This window comes from Schistocerca serialis, chromosome 4 (genome assembly GCF_023864345.2).
Source record: "Schistocerca serialis cubense isolate TAMUIC-IGC-003099 chromosome 4, iqSchSeri2.2, whole genome shotgun sequence".
In the NCBI taxonomy this organism is placed as follows: Eukaryota; Metazoa; Arthropoda; class Insecta; order Orthoptera; family Acrididae; genus Schistocerca; species Schistocerca serialis.
Genome location: NC_064641.1, coordinates 434,985,053 through 435,001,637, shown reverse-complemented (window position 1 = coordinate 435,001,637; position 16,585 = coordinate 434,985,053). Strand labels below are relative to the sequence as shown.

Below are 16,585 nucleotides of genomic sequence, written 5' to 3'. Positions count from 1 at the left end.
TGGGGGCCCTCACCGAGGGCACACCCGCCTTAGGTGATTGTTCACACCTCAGGTCACACCTCCCGACAAACGGACGGAGGGACCAATCGGCACTTTCGGAAGGTATCAGCTCGGGTAATCACCCCTCCCTGGGCCTGGCCGTTACCAGGGGGTACGTACGTGTCCTACCTGTCTACCCGGGGTGGGGAATTACGCGTTACCCCGTCACCGGCTACGCACGGAAGTGCGTGGGTCGGCCTTCAGACACGCACAGGGAGGAAAAAAGAGAAAGGGAAAGGAAAGAAAAGGGGGTCTCAAACGCCGCAGCGGAGAAAAGGGCAAGGAGAAGAGGGAAGGAAAAGAGAAGGACAGAGGAAGGACGAGGACTTGCAAGTGTAAAATCAAGGAATTTGGAACAGTTTCGAGCGTCCGTCTCCGGACGTAGGCACAAACCATACTCCCAGAGGGGGAGAAAGGGAAGGAAAGAGCCAGAGGTGAGGGGGGGGGGGCGAAGATGGGGGACGGGGAGGGATGCGGAAAGGAAAGGGAAGGTATGCAGCCCGGAAAGGAAGGAGGGCCACATTAGCTCGGGGTCCCGTGCTCGCTACGCACGTGTCCACAAAAGAGTTGTGGACCCCCTGGGGGGAGTTGCTGGCATTGTCAAAGCTTCACCTTCCATCGCTGGTGGTTGACTGGAGCCGAGCTGGAGGCCGCAGATTATGTGTACCTGACGCGCCAACGTCCAAGTGTTTTTCCGTGGTAATTTCCGGTACGGTTCTCCTCTTGCCGCCTGAAAAGGTCGTTCACTGCAGCACGAGAATGCTAGATCCGTTCACCTTGAGGTTTTCTTCTCGTTGAAGCTATTGACATGTTTGCATATTTCTATAGCTTCACCGAACAAGCGTGTGTGATTGCTTTTATCTACAGCAATAACTTCTGTGTTGGCGAATTTTACTGTGTGGTCGGTCTCATACAGCATGTGCTTCGTCACAGCCGATTGTTCCACCTGTCCCAGACTGCAGTGTCGGTTATGATCTGTGATCCTGGTGTTGACCGATCGTTCAGTCAGTATATAGTGTACCATGTACATGCGGAAAAGTTTTTATTGTTTCAGTCACATCAACATAAACTTTTCCGCATGTACATGGTATACAATATATTCCCGACACTGCAAATGGGTACTACTTTTCCTTTGCGATCTGAGCCACTCTTGTATCTTCTTTGTCGGTTTATAAACAGCCTTTACTCCGTGTTTGCGCAATACACGTCGATGCTGTCCGTCACTCTAGGCATATATGGCAGAAAGGCCATACACTTTGATGTTGCTTCTTTGTTTAACAAAGTGCCACTCAGACACTCTCTGGAGCACATAGGTTCAATCTTCCAGCAAGACATCACCAAGCTCTATTATGCATGTCTCACTACGAGTTGTTTCGCTTACAATGGTATCTTCTACGAACAGCTCCAAGGGGTCGCCATGGGTAGTTCTCTAAGTCCAGTGGTGGTCAACTCCTTCATGCAACATTTGGAAGCTCATACACTGGTCTTGGCACCTTGTAAACCTAAGGTGAGATTCAGATACGTTGATGATACATTAGTTGCGTGGAACAATGGTGAGGAACAGTTCGGTGACTTACCAAGACACTTGAACAGCCTCCATGCCAACGTAAATTTTACCATGGACTCAGAAAAGGACAAGCAGCCGTCCTTTCTATATGTGCTGGTCACAAGGGATGGTTCAAAACTGGGACACAGAGTGTATCGAAAATTGACACACACGGACCGATACCTTCGCAAACTGTCAAATCACCACCCGAGCCAGAAATGTGGCATGATTAATACGCTCATAACGAAAGAAAGACGAATATGTAAGCCGCAGCACCTCAGTCGCGAAATGCAACACCTAGAAAGCGTTCTGAGGACCAGTGGGTACTCCCCCAGTTGCATAAGAAATGTCACAGAGTCAAACACAAGGCGAAGTGAGACTTCGGAAACAGAAACATTGGGCATACAGTCCAGAGTAGTGGACAGAATCGGCTGTATATTCCGCATACGAGGCGTAAATATTTATAAACCAACAAAGAAGATAAAAGTGTGTCTCAGATCAGTGACTTGCAATGTCGGAAATATATCGCATGCTACATAGATGCGGAAAAGTTTATGTTGGAGTGACTGGAAGATCAATCAGCATCACAGAACATACGCGACATTGCAGGTTGGGGTAGGTGGAGAAATTGGTCGTGGTAAGGCACGCGCTGTGCGGAGCGACCACACAGTAAAATTCGCCGACACGGAAGTTATTGCTGTAGAGAAGAGCTATCACACCCGCTTGCACAGTGAAGCTGTAGAAATACACAAACGTGACAATAGCTTAAACGAGAAAGAAGGAAACCTCAACGCGAACGCATCTTAGACTCCAGTGCTGCAGCGAGGGGAGAACCGTATCGGAAATGACCACAGCAAAAGCCCCTGGACGTTGCCGCAAGGGTGCACATAATCTGCGGCCACGAGCTCGACTCCAGTCCCCCATCAGCAATGGATGATGAATCTTTGACAGTGGCAGCCACTCGTGATTGTAAAACGCCAGAAAAATCACCAAACAGATGTCGGCCAGACCCTTGCAATTTAACTTGACCTTTCTGTAACGAAACAGCTTCGGTTTTTACACTTTAAATCCTGTCATCAAAATCAGGATGCATCTCTTTCATTAAATGAGTGATTACCACATCAACTGTCCCTGAAATATATTTTCCAGTGGATTATAATTTCTGCTCCAAATTTTATATCTTTCCCTATAAAGTGATAACCTTAGCTTGATGCTACCTTGCACTCGCCTCCATTCCCTCAGCCAGTTTTCTGGTTCTTCCATTTATTCCTTCTGAAAATTCCAAACCCAGTGTTATTTTACTAGTACCTAGCCTTTCGCCTAATTTTTCACTGACAAAAAAAGTCGTCGTGTTCGAGCAAACATTTATGTATGAAATTTTTGTTGCAGAACTTTACGTACCTCTCAATGTCCTGGTGACTGCCGATGTTTTCAAAACTCTGCAAACGTACTCTATACTGTAAAATTCATACGCATTGCAGATATCGTAAACTATAAGTGAGGACTATCAGTAAAACGCTCAGAGGAATAAGAATTACTACAGCACGCACAGTGTCGTCAACATCTTAGGCAGCGTTCTGCTAAGAGTAACGAGGTGTTGGTGTCTATATTTCTGCAGATCATTGATTGTAAACGACCGAATGCATTTTCATGATAAAGAAAGTGTCAAGAAATTTGGGCTGCATGCTCCTGGAGCGGAGTTGAAGAATTTCTGTCGTTCTCTTGGCATATATTTTATAATGCCTAAAAAAATACAAGTCCAGAGGCTGTGTATATATTGTAGTTTTGGTTGAATGATTTTTACAACTACATCTTCTTCTCCAGAGGTTTCAATAGTACTTGTTCATCCTTATGTCTAGACAAAGAGTGTCAAAGTACTATTGATTCTGAGAGAAAATTTACAGGAAAAACCCTCCTCAGATTTTTCTTCGTCATCTTTCAGATCGCACTTGCATCTGTGAAGACATTAGGAGAACATCGTTTTACTGTTTCCCTTCACAAGCGAGGTACAAACTTCCCATTGGGTTCTTGGAATCATACATGGAATTTTTCTGCCAATCGTACGTTCACTGATATAGCAACGTCGATCGTGTAAGTGTATGTTGGACTATTAATTGATTGGAACGTCGAGACTCTTTTTCTCTCTCGTTTAACGTATAGCGTTCTTTCGGAACAAAATGTTTGAGCACCTTGAATGATCTCTTCCTCATCGTCTTTAACTTTTCGTGCATGGAGCATTGTTACACGGCGTGATGTTATCCCAGACATCATCTTCGACTTTGTCCCAGTGACGCTATAAAGCTCGTTCACTCGGGATCTCTGGCTACATCCAATGCCCAGTGCTGAAATGCCGGTAATGAACTAAAGAAAAGCATTCTCGCATTTCGTGTTACTTCGCCTTACACACTGCTTGACGGCATTGAATACAGCCTACGATTTCCCATGAAAACTTATGTCTTTCCCTGTCACATAATCCAATACGCTATTAATATTGCTTTCAGTCTTCATTTTATGGTATCTTTTCAGGAATGTGTCACATATATTGAAACCTCTGCCGTCATAATCATTGTATATGTTGTCTACTTGCTGAAACCATCGCCTGTTCTGGAACTAGCCGTATCATTACCTCTTGCCGTGAGGTATTCGTCATTATCATCACTAGCATCATAAGTATGTGTTAGCGTTACAGTAGTAACCGTTTCTAATCGGTGATAATATTTTTGCACTATAATAGATACCAGAAAACGTGTGAATGATTCATACTTTCCAACAATACCATCTTCACGAAGAAGATTTCGTCGTAATTTCATCTCAACCAATCGCAAAACGTTATCAGGGTTGATTCCCAATCACCGACCCGCCTGACGCTTCACTACACAAATAACATCACAAAATGCAACTCCACGTACATATAGCACTGTCTCTACTGATCTCCACTGGCATAGCGGCAGGAAAATGTCGAATTCGACGTGGCATACTCAGTAGCCTGTAATGGACGACTGTAGACGTTTGCAGATAAACGAATATCATATGTGCAATAACGGACCTTTCAATGATTCCTTCCTCGTATGGACCTTGCAGTTGGCGGCGTGGCTTGAATAATGCTTCAGTGATACAGAAAGCCGTCCCGTAGGAGCAACTACTACGTAGGAGTATCTTAAGATGTCAAACATGTGGATCTTGAAGAGGGGCAGCAGCTTTTTTAGTAGTTGCAGGATCAACAGTCTGAGTGATTCACTGGTCTGGCATTATAACATCAACTGAAACGGACTTGCTGTGTTGGTTCTGCGAATGGCTGAAAGCAACAGGAAACTGCAGCCGTGCTGTGTGGTTAAACGACGATTGTAAGCTCTTGAGTAAAATATTCAGTAGGTGAAATAGTGTCCCTGTCGGATCTCAGGGCGGGGATTGGTTAGGAGAATGTAGTAATCAGGGGGGGGGGGGGGGGGAACGAAACTGGCGTTGTACAGATCGGAGGGTGGAATGTTATTAGATCACTTCGTCGGGCAAGTAGATTAGAAAATTTAGAAAAGGAAATGGATAGGTTGAAGTCACATATAGTGGGAATTAGTGTAGTTCAGTGGCAGAAGAACAACAATTCCGATCAGGTGAATACAGTGTCGTCAATACAAAATCAAATAGGGGAAATGCGGGTGTAGCTTTAATATCTAATAATAAAGTAGGAATGCTGGCAAGCTAAGATTAAGAGGAAATGCAAAATGGTTAAGCGGGAATGGAGAGAGGACAAATGGATGCCTTTAGAGAAAGGAGAACTATGAAGAAAGCTTGGATACCAGAAGAAATACTCCAGCTCATCGACGGAAGTAGGAAGTACTGAAATATAGTAAGGACATTATAGCTCAGTTAACAATACAACAAATAGTAAGTGCAGGAAACGCATGGTAATATTATTACAGGAAAAACGTGAAGAACCCGAAAAAGAAATGGTCGTTGGAATAACTCATTCGAAATATAGAAAATGAGGAAACAGTCGTCTGTGAAATTAAAAACAAGTGCGTCAACATGAAGATTGCAATGGGAATTCCATTTTTAACGCAAAAGAGAGAGCAGATAGTGGAAAGAGTACAGTGAAGATCTCTTGAAGGGCACTGATTTGTCTGACGACGTGATAGAAAAGGAAATGGGAGTCAAGATGGAACGCACAGGGAATTCAATATTAGAGTCCGGTTTAACAGAAATTAGGATGACATGGAATCAAATAAAGTAAAATGGATAAATATCGTTACTTCGTAATTTCTAAAATCATAGAAGGAAGTGGCAATTAAAAGACCATCCAATTATTTGTAGATTCTATGACACAAGAGACATATCATCTGACTTTCAGGAAAATCTTCTTCACGCAATGCCGAAGATAACAAGGGCAGATACACTTGAAAACTGTTACATAAGCAGCTTAAAAGATCACGCATCACATTACTTACAAGAATAAAACAAACTAGAATGAAAAGTACGACAGTTTGACATTATGAAAGATAAAGCTAGCAGAGCGACAATTCTGAACTCAGGATACAGTCGTAGAATTTGTCGACTTAGAATACGAGGCGAAGGGGTATCAATGGTAATATTCACTGATGGCAACGCGGTCCTCGGCGAAAGAGAGGAAGATTAACAGGATGTCTAGAATGAAATGAACAGTATCATGAGCGTACACTATAGATTGAGGGTAAATCAATGAAGACAAAAGTAAAACGAGGAGTACCAGAAAGGAGATTAGCGACAAACTCAACATCAAAAATGGTGACAACGAAGTAGACTACGTGAAGGACTTTTTGCATTTTGGATGCAAAATAACAAGTGAATCGCGAAGCAAGGACGACAGCTTAGCATAGGGAATTCCTGGTCAAGGGAAGTCCACTAGTCTACATAGGCCTCAATTTGAGGAAGAAATTTTTTAGAATATACTTCTCGAGCGCAGCATTGTATGAAAGTGAAACATGAACTGTGGGAAAACCAAAACATAAGAGAATTTAAGTTTTTCAAACGTGGTGCTACAGAAGAATTTAAAAAATTAGATAATCAGATAAGGAAACAGCAGATTATCCAAATAATTGGCGAAGAAAAGAACTCATGGAAAACACTGGAGGAAGGGACCTGATGACCGAACATGTGTCAGTACACTAAGGAAAAACTTTCATCGTACTAGAGGGAGTGGTAGAGGATAAAGAACTCCAGGTAAAGGCAGCGATTGGGAAATATCAGGCAAATTATTGAGAATGAAAAATGAAGATGCTACTGTGAGATGCAGAGTTTGGCATCAGAGAGGCATCACGGCAGACCGAATCAAGGTAGTCAAAATACTGATGACTTTGAAAAAAAGCATCCAACAAGCAGTGAGATAAATTATAGAGTAATCTGGAAAGAAGAATTAAAGTTTAGGGACGGAGAGATAATTTTTAAGTTTTTCCATAGTATTACAGTGCTTTCATACATGGTAAATGACTTAGAAGATCATTGGATGGAATTAATAGTTTACCGAAAAGATGTTACAAGATGTACACTCCTGGAAATTGAAATAAGAACACCGTGAATTCATTGTCTCAGGAAGGGGAAACTTTATTGACAGATTCCTGGGGTCAGATACATCACATGATCACACTGACAGAACCACAGGCACATAGACACAGGCAACAGAGCATGCACAATGTCGGCACTAGTACAGTGTATATCCACCTTTCGCAGCAATGCAGGCTGCTATTCTCCCATGGAGACGATCGTAGAGATGCTGGATGTAGTCCTGTGGAACGGCTTGCCATGCCATTTCCACCTGGCGCCTCAGTTGGACCAGCGTTCGTGCTGGACGTGCAGACCGCGTGAGACGACGCTTCATCCAGTCCCAAACATGCTCAATGGGGGGACAGATCCGGAGATCTTGCTGGCCAGGGTAGTTGACTTACACCTTCTAGAGCACGTTGGGTGGCACGGGATACATGCGGACGTGCATTGTCCTGTTGGAATAGCAAGTTCCCTTGCCGGTCTAGGAATGGTAGAACGATCGGTTCGATGACGGTTTGGATGTACCGTGCACTATTCAGTGTCCCCTCGACGATCACCAGTGGTGTACGGCCAGTGTAGGAGATCGCTCCCCACACCATGATGCTGGGTGTTGGCCCTGTGTGCCTCGGTCGTATGCAGTCCTGATTGTGGCGCTCACCTGCACGGCGCCAAACACGCATACGACCATCATTGGCACCAAGGCAGAAGCGACTCTCATCGCTGAAGACGACACGTCTCCATTCGTCCCTCCATTCACGCCTGTCGCGACACCACTGGAGGCGGGCTGCACGATGTTGGGGCGTGAGCGGAAGACGGCCTAACGGTGTGCGGGACCGTAGCCCAGCTTCATGGAGACGGTTGCGAATGGTCCTCGCCGATACCCCAGGAGCAACAGTGTCCCTAATTTGCTGGGAAGTGGCGGTGCGGTCCCCTACGGCACTGCGTAGGATCCTACGGTCTTGGCGTGCATCCGTGCGTCGCTGCGGTCCGGTCCCAGGTCGACGGGCACGTGCACCTTCCGCCGACCACTGGCGACAACATCGATGTACTGTGGAGACCTCACGCCCCACGTGTTGAGCAATTCGGCGGTACGTCCACCCGGCCTCCCGCATGCCCACTATACGCCCTCGCTCAAAGTCCGTTAACTGCACATACGGTTCACGTCCACGCTGTCGCGGCATGCTACCAGTGTTAAAGACTGCGATGGAGCTCCGTATGCCACGGCAAACTGGCTGACACTGACGGTGGCGGTGCACAAATGCTGCGCAGCTAGCGCCATTCGACGGCCAACACCGCGGTTCCTGGTGTGTCCGCTGTGCCGTGCGTGTGATCATTGCTTGTACAGCCCTCTCGCAGTGTCCGGAGCAAGTATGGTGGGTCTGACACACCGGTGTCAATGTGTTCTTTTTTCCATTTCCAGGAGTGTATATAACAAAAACGAATGAATGATAAACGTAATATAGGAAACACAAATCTGGCGATGCTTGGAGGGATTACTAACAATAGTAGATGAGTACACTCGGGACACAAAACTAGCCAACGAAAGGAAAGCAAGCAGGATATAAATTATAGACTAGCAACAGTATGAGGGAGCTTATCCTTAAAAGAAAACATTGTACAACCGCATACAAATTTCCCTGTTAGAATGTTCACTATCTGAAAAAAAAAAAAGTTGAAGCGACCAGGAAGCATGGTAAGATGACAGACTAACTTCATACAAGTGCACACATCGGCGAGAAGGTAAATGATAAGAGTTTGCAATTCGGTGTAACAAGTTGAACAGCCACTAAGTGTGTTGGGTTGGTAGTGTTTATTATTGTTTCCAGCTCTCGTGGACAAATAAGCGTGAACAGCGCAACATGTTGGGTCATTACTGTCAAAGACACGGATAGGATGCATATACAGGGTGTTACAAAAAGGTACGGCCAAACTTTCAGGAAACATTCCTCACACACAAATAAAGAAAAAATGTTATGTCGACATGTGTCCGGAAACGCTTAATTTCCATGTTAGAGCTCATTTTAGTTTCGTCAGTATGTACTGCACTTCCTCGATTCACCGGCAGTTGGCCCAATTGAAGGAAGGTAATGTTGACTTCGGTGCTTGTGTTGACATGCGACTCATTGCTCTACAGTACTAGCATCAAGCACATCAGTACGTAGCATCACGAACGTGGTTTTGCAGTCAGTGCAATGTTTACAAATGCGGAGTTGGCAGATGCCCATTTGATGTATGGATTAGCACGGGGCAATAGCCGTGGCGCGGTACGTTTGTATCGAGACAGATTTCCAGAACGAAGGTGTCCCGACAGGAAGACGTTCGAAGCAAATGATCGGCGTCTTAGGGAGCACGGAACATTCCAGCCTATGACACGCGATTGGGGAAGACCTAGAACGACGAGGACACCTGCAATGGACGAGGCAATTCTTCGTGCAGTTGACGATAACCCTAATGTCAGCGTCAGAGAAGTTGCTGCTGTACAAGGTAACGTTGACGACGTCACTGTATGGAGAGTGCTACGGGAGAACCAGTTGTTTCCGTACAATGTACAGCGTATGCAGGCACCATCAGCAGCTGATTGGCCTCCACGGGTACACTTCTGCGAATGGTTCATCCAGCAATGTGTCAATCTTCATTTCAGTGCAAATATTCTCTTTACAGATGAGGCTTCATTCCAACGTGATCAAATTGTAAATTTTCAAAATCAATATGTGTGGGCTGACGAGAATCCGCACGCAATTGTGCAATGACGTCATCAACACAAATTTTCTGTGAACGTTTGGGCAGGCAATGTTAGTGATGTCTTGATTGGGCCCCATGTTCTTCCACCTACGCTCAATGGAGCACGTTATCATGATTTCATACGGGATACTCTACCTGTGCTGCTAGAACATGTGCCCTTACAAGTACAACACAACATGTGGTTCATGCACGATGGAGCTCCTGCACATTTCAGTTGAAGTGTTCGTACGCTGCTCAACAACAGATTCGGTGACCGATGGATTGGTAGAGACGGACCAATTCCATGGCCTTCACGCTCTCCTGACCTCAACCCTCTTGACTTTCATTCATGGGGGCATTTGAAAGCTCTTGTCTACGCAACCCCAGTACCAAATGTAGAGACTCTTCGTGCTCGTATTGTGGACGCCGTTCTCCAGGGCTGCATCAGCGAATCAGGGATTCCATGCGACGGAGGGTGGATGCATGCATCCTCGCTAACGGAGGACATTTTGAACATTTCCTGTAACAAAGTTTTTGAAGTCACGCTGGTACGTTCTGTTGTGTGTTTCCATGCCATGATTAATGTGATTTGAAGAGAAGTAATAAAATGAGCTCTAACATGTAAAGTAAGCGTTTCCGGACACATGTCCACATAACATTTTCTTTTTTGTGTGTGACGAATGTTTCCTGAAAGTTTGGTCGTACCTTTTTGTAACACCCTGTAGATGCAAGACAGTGTTGTCAACACACAACAGAGTTTGAAAAAGGTGTGTCATTGCAGGGCTCCATTTAGTTGGCCTGCCGAACCGTACAGTATCCAGGTTTGGGGAACATTTGGATGTAACCGTGTGCTGACGTAGGACTGTATCAGAACGTGAGGTCGGATTGACTCATCATCAAAATTTCATTCCACCACATGTGACCACCACACGAGTGTTGGAGGGGTGGGGGAGTGGGGGGAAGGATCGCTGCATAGTGCACCTAGCACACTGAAATAGGAGTCAGTAGATTTGTTTTTGGTTTGCGATTTCTTTATTGCGGCTTTCCACCATGGTACAATCCGAACAGAGGCAGTGTAGCTGGGGCATTCAATTGCCTTCCTCATGTGTATGCGTGGCGTCCCACAATGCTGACAGGCGGTATGGCCGATCTGTGGCTCAAAGCCACTGCTTCCGTCAGCGACGATCTCCAGCTCGGCGGCTAAGCAGTGGTGGGTGGTTGAGGAGTGGCGCCGTGGCGGCCGTGACCCACTATAGAAGCACTGTGGCCAATGCGCTGTGTCCCAGGACTAGGCAAGACGCGGAGACGGCTCTGTAGCTTATGTCTCAGGACAGGTTGCTCTGATAAGAGATCCATTTGCGAATTCCATACAGCATTCCAGACGGCACCTCAGTATTACAGATATTTGGTAGTAGTGCTGCAATTCCACGCAAGAATATTTCAGTATAAAAACGACTAGGTATTTATAACTCACGGGCCTCACTTGCTTTGGCTTTGCTGTGCCTTGCAGCATGTATACTAAACACTTCTGCGTTTGCTTCCGCCTTCTTGTGTTTAGGCGTTGCTGCCCAACTATTTCCGTACGTCGCCTGGATGGCTCGCCTCGCAACACGCTGTGGCTGTGTTGTATTTTGTAAGGCGTAACATCTACGCTCACCAGTGGCTGGCTCAGCTGTCATCTACTGCGTACTTTGCACGTTTCTAACAGAATACAGTCGGGGTAACTCCTTCACATTTGTGTGTGACATCCAAGAACAAGTAATGGACACCCTGAAACATTCTGTGTCTTCCCACACCACTGACTGGCCGCCGGATTAGGGAATTACCATACCATGCATAGCATGTCATTAGCTCAACAACACAAATGGCTGCGACTGGAGTGGTGTTATGAAGGGGGAGCATGGACTACTGATGACTGCTATAACATTGTGTTCAACGGTCATTTGAAGTTCTGCACTACCTAGAATGACTATCATCTGCTAGTATAGCGAGACCCTGGGGAGAGGTCCCATTCTTCCAGAGTGACACTACTGTTACTCCTGGTATTGTAGTGTGGGGAACTATCGAGTATGACTTTGGGCCATAGTTGGTACTGGCTGATTACGTTTGGTTTGTGGGGCACTCAACTGCGCGTTCATCAGCGTCCTGGTACTGACTGAGGGAACTCTGACAGCATAGCTGTACACCATGGACACTTTGCATCATCTTGTTTTACCTTTCGTATGTCACTAACGCGATGCCATCTTTCAATGAAAAACACTCGTCCATAGGAACATGTCTCTATGAACGGTCTTCGTGATGCCGAGGTACATCTGTGGCCGGCAAGATCCACTGATTTGTCCCCAATAGAACACACCTGGGAACAGTTTGGACGTCAACTCTGTCCCAGTGCCAGGATATCAGCTTCCAATTACAATAGTTTTGGGCCAGCTTACCTGAGATGTTTCCAGAATGAGATTTTCACTCTACAGGGGAGTGTGCGCTGATATGAAACTTCCTGGCAGATTAAAACTGTGTGCCGGACCGAGACTCGAACTCAGGACCTTTGCCTTTCGCGGGCAAGAGCTTGGGTAGCTCAGTTGGTAGAGCACTTGCCCGCGAAAGGCAAATGTCCCGAGTTCGAGTCTCGGTCCGGTACACAGTTTTAATCTGCCAGGAAGTTTCTTACTTCAGATGACTATACAACGGCTGTATGATGCCCATGCCAACTGAATCAGTGTGTCAATGCAGATAAGTGAGAGTGCATCGTCATACTGATTTGTGTGCTCACACTGCCCAAGACCTTCAGAAATTTCATTAGGTTTTAGAATCAACAAAATAATGTCATATACCCCTTCAACCTGTGATATTTCATTTCTTTTTGCCCTCCTTTCTGGCTGCTTCACTTTTTTATCAGGAAATGTGTTTTCTGTATGTGTATGGAGCGTTAGTTGTGTGGAAGTCAAACGTGGGTGGTTATATTGTCATACAAGAACTCAATAGCAGGTTTTGAAATGTGGTGTTATAGAAGAATACTGAAGATTTGAGAGGTAGATCGAATAACTAATAAAGAGATACTGAATCGAGCTCGGAAGAAAAGAGCATTATGAAACAACTTGAGCTAAATGTGATACAACACACACAGATTCATCAAGGAACAGTAAATTTGCTAAGGGAGGGAAGTTTGTTCCGAGGTTAAAAATCTGTGTGGGTGATCAAGAACTGAATACGGTGATCACGTTTACATCTCCAAAATCTGTAGTAGTTATGAGGTGATGGGGAGACTTGTATGGGAAAAATTGTATGGAGAATGGTGTCACATTTATCTTCAGACCAACGACTACAACAAAATATGTTGGAATATTTTGACGATGCTGTGTACAGACTGACTTGCTGAAAGATCAGTCGTGTCCGCTTATAAGTGAAGTCACCGCGTCTAGTCTTGTCTTAATGTGATTTGAGGCGAGGTACTTTATCTGGATTACCTCAACTAAATACTTAGATTTACGAATATTATGGTTGTAGAGATTGACATTTGGTACTAGTAGCATGGCAAGGTATTTTGCCTAGCGGTAGGTAGGACACAAAAATGATTCGGCAAACTGGTACATGTCCTTTAAAGATCTTATACAGATCGTATGGTTTAAGTAGTCTCGCTGCCGGATTATGACACGACTAGACTTCTTCGTAAACAGCTCATGGTTTGACAAAGTGTAAATGGTTGGTTCATCTTGAGTATCTGATAAATGCTGTCAATCGATGAAAAAGACACTGTTTATGATAATCTGGCTGAAAATTTATTATAGTTATGAAAATTTTATATTTGTGTGTGGCCCAAAAGCACTACATGATTATTGTGTGGTTATATTTTTTTCTTTTTGAAAGCAGTTTGGAGCGTGGCAAAGTAAAATAGTAACGATGTACATAGGGGGAAGTGACAAGATAGGTGGAAGATCAGATTACCCTTGAGACAGTATAAGGTCTGAGCAGACACTCTTCAGTTTTTTATTTATTTATTTATTGTTCCGTGGGACCAAATTAAGGAGAAGTCTCCATGGTCATGGAACGAGTCAATACATGAAATTACAACATGACAGTAGAAACAGATAAAATGAAATATAAGTGACATATTCAGGCGACAATTCGTAAGTTTAAATAAAGAAAATCAACAATGTAACACTGGAATTTGCTTAATTTTTCAGCTCTTCCAGGAGCTCCTCGACAGAATAGATGGAGTGAGCCACGAGGAAATTCTTCAGTTTACTCTTAAAAGTGTTTGGGGTACTGCTAAGATTTTTGAGTTCTTGTGGTAGCTTATTGAAAATGGATGCAGCAGAATTCTGCACTCCTTTCTGCACAAGAGTCAAGGAAGTGCATTCCACATGCAGATTTGATTTCTGCGTAGTATTAACTGAATGAAAACTGCTAACTCTTGGGAATAAGCTAATACTGCTAACAACAAACGGCATTAAAGAAAATATATATTGTGAGGGCAATGTCAGAATTGGTTCAAATGGCTCTGAGCACTATGGGACTTAACTTCTGTGGTCATAAGTCCCCTAGAACTTAAAACTACTTAAACCTAACTAACCTAAAGACATCACACACATCCATGCCCGAGACAGGATTCGAACCTGCGACCGTAGCAGTCCCGCGGTTCCGGACTAATGTCAGAATTCCCAGACTATTGAATAGGGGTCGACAAGAGGTTCTCTAACATACACCACACATAGCTCGAACAGCCCGTTTTTGAGCCAAAAATACCCTTTTTGAATCAGAAGAATTACCCCAAAAAATAATACCATATGACATAAGCGTATGAAAGTAAGCGAAGTAGATTACTTTTGAACTGTCACTTACTTCAGATACTGTCCTAATGGTAAATAAAGTAGCATTTAGTTTCGAGCAAGATCCTTAACATGGGCTTTCCACAACAGCTTACTATCTATCCGAACGCCTAGGAACTTGAACTGTTCCGTCTCGCTTATAATATGCCCATTCTGTCTGATCAAAATATCGGTTCTTGTTGAATTGTGAGTTAGAAACCGTAAAAACTGAGTCTTACTGTGATTTAGCATCTAATTATTTTCCACAAGCCACGAACTTTTTTCATTAAGCACATTATTTGACACTGTTTCAATATTACACACAAGATTCTTCACTACCAAGCTGGTGTCATCAGCAAACAGAAATATTTTTGAATCACCTGCAATACTAGAAGGCATATCATTTATATAAATAAGAAACAGCAGTGGCCCCAGCACCGACCCTTGGGGAATGCCCCACTTAACAGTGCCCCATTGGGACTGAACATCACTACCACTCTCAATATTGCGGAGAATTACCTTCTGCTTTCTGTTTGTAAAGTAAGCGGCGAACCAAGAGCCTGCACTGTGACAGTTGTGGTAAAGTGACATTCCGAAATTACTCTTATACTAATGTTACGAGAGAGAAGTAATATTAAAATTACAAGCAACTACCATTGTTTAGTACTAAGTGTTGCATAGGAATATATTGCTAGCAACTTTTTTTATATTCACATCGATAATGCTTTCCGGAAACTTGGATCCGCGGTGTCAAAGTATGTGAATTTTACATGTACTACGTTACATTATATGTAGACGCCAACTGTATCTACAAGCTGTATGTTAAAAATGTTTCGCTATAACTCTCCCTACATCAAGAGGATGGTTAGTTTTCCATAGAAGCCGCACGGTGCTGCTGGTCAGTTAGCCTTTGATACTTTTTAAAGTTCTTGAGTATCTTATCATTTTACAAGAGCTAGGACCCTTTCACGACTTTTACATTAGGAAATGTTGTACTATGTTGTTCTTGTTGGGTTTTTAGTCCGAAGACTAGTTTGATGCCTTTTCATCTCTTAATAACTGCTGTAACCTCTATCCTGAATCTGCATACTATATTCATCTCTTGGTCTCCCTCTATGACTTTTACCTCCCACACTTCCCTCCAGTACTAATCTGATCATCCACTGATGTCTCACAATGTGTCCAATCAACCCATTCTCTCTTTTTGTCACGTTGTGCCATAAATTTCTAGTCTTGCCAATTCTATTAAGTTTCTCCTCATTACCCATCTATATGTATATGTAGACATTTCTCGCTTTGTTTTGTATGCCGTGCACGATTAATTCAGATACTTTTGAACCTCAAATTAAAGATATTTTCCAAATGAATCATGAAAAATTGTCAATAAACAACTGCGATCTGTACATTTCACTGTAACATTTGGTGTCTACTTACAATGGTCGCTTGGTTCTTCTCTGAGTTGCTTTCTTATGTCATGGATGTCGTGTTCAATTATAGGTTTTCTGGGAACGGGAGACGCCGTCGCACCTGGCAACGCGGGACTCAAGGACCAGCAGCTGGCGATGACCTGGGTGCAGAACAACATCGCCAGCTTTGGCGGCGACCCGCAGCGAGTCACGATTTTCGGACAAAGCGCCGGTTCCATGTGTACCTCAGTGCATTTCGTCTCACCCCTCTCGTCAGGTGAGAACTTGTGGCAGTGTTTATCTCCAACTTTACTTTACACGGTGACCCAGAGAGAACGCACCGTTTTCAGCAGTTCACAAAAACTTTATTCACACAGGTCGTCATGATTTACAAATGCAGACGTGTTAGTCAGACTTAGGAGTTTGATTCGGTATGTCTTACGTCGTAAAGATCGCATCACTCAGATGAGCACCGCCGTTATCGGAGCACTCATGTAGATGAGCCATGAAGCTGCTACGAAACGTGTTCTCCAGTGCAGCAACAGGGATACCGA

General features: G+C 44.2%; 1 protein-coding gene across 1 annotated transcript in view; it reads left to right on the top strand.

Moving 5' to 3' along the window:
- LOC126473875 (cholinesterase-like) overlaps positions 1–16,585 on the top strand; it is a 60,469-nt gene that overhangs the window by 17,100 nt on the left and 26,784 nt on the right. Inside the window, exon 4 of the mRNA XM_050101207.1 lies at positions 16,123–16,308. Coding sequence (XP_049957164.1) covers positions 16,123–16,308 — 186 coding nt within the window. The remainder of the gene's footprint in view (positions 1–16,122; positions 16,309–16,585) is intronic.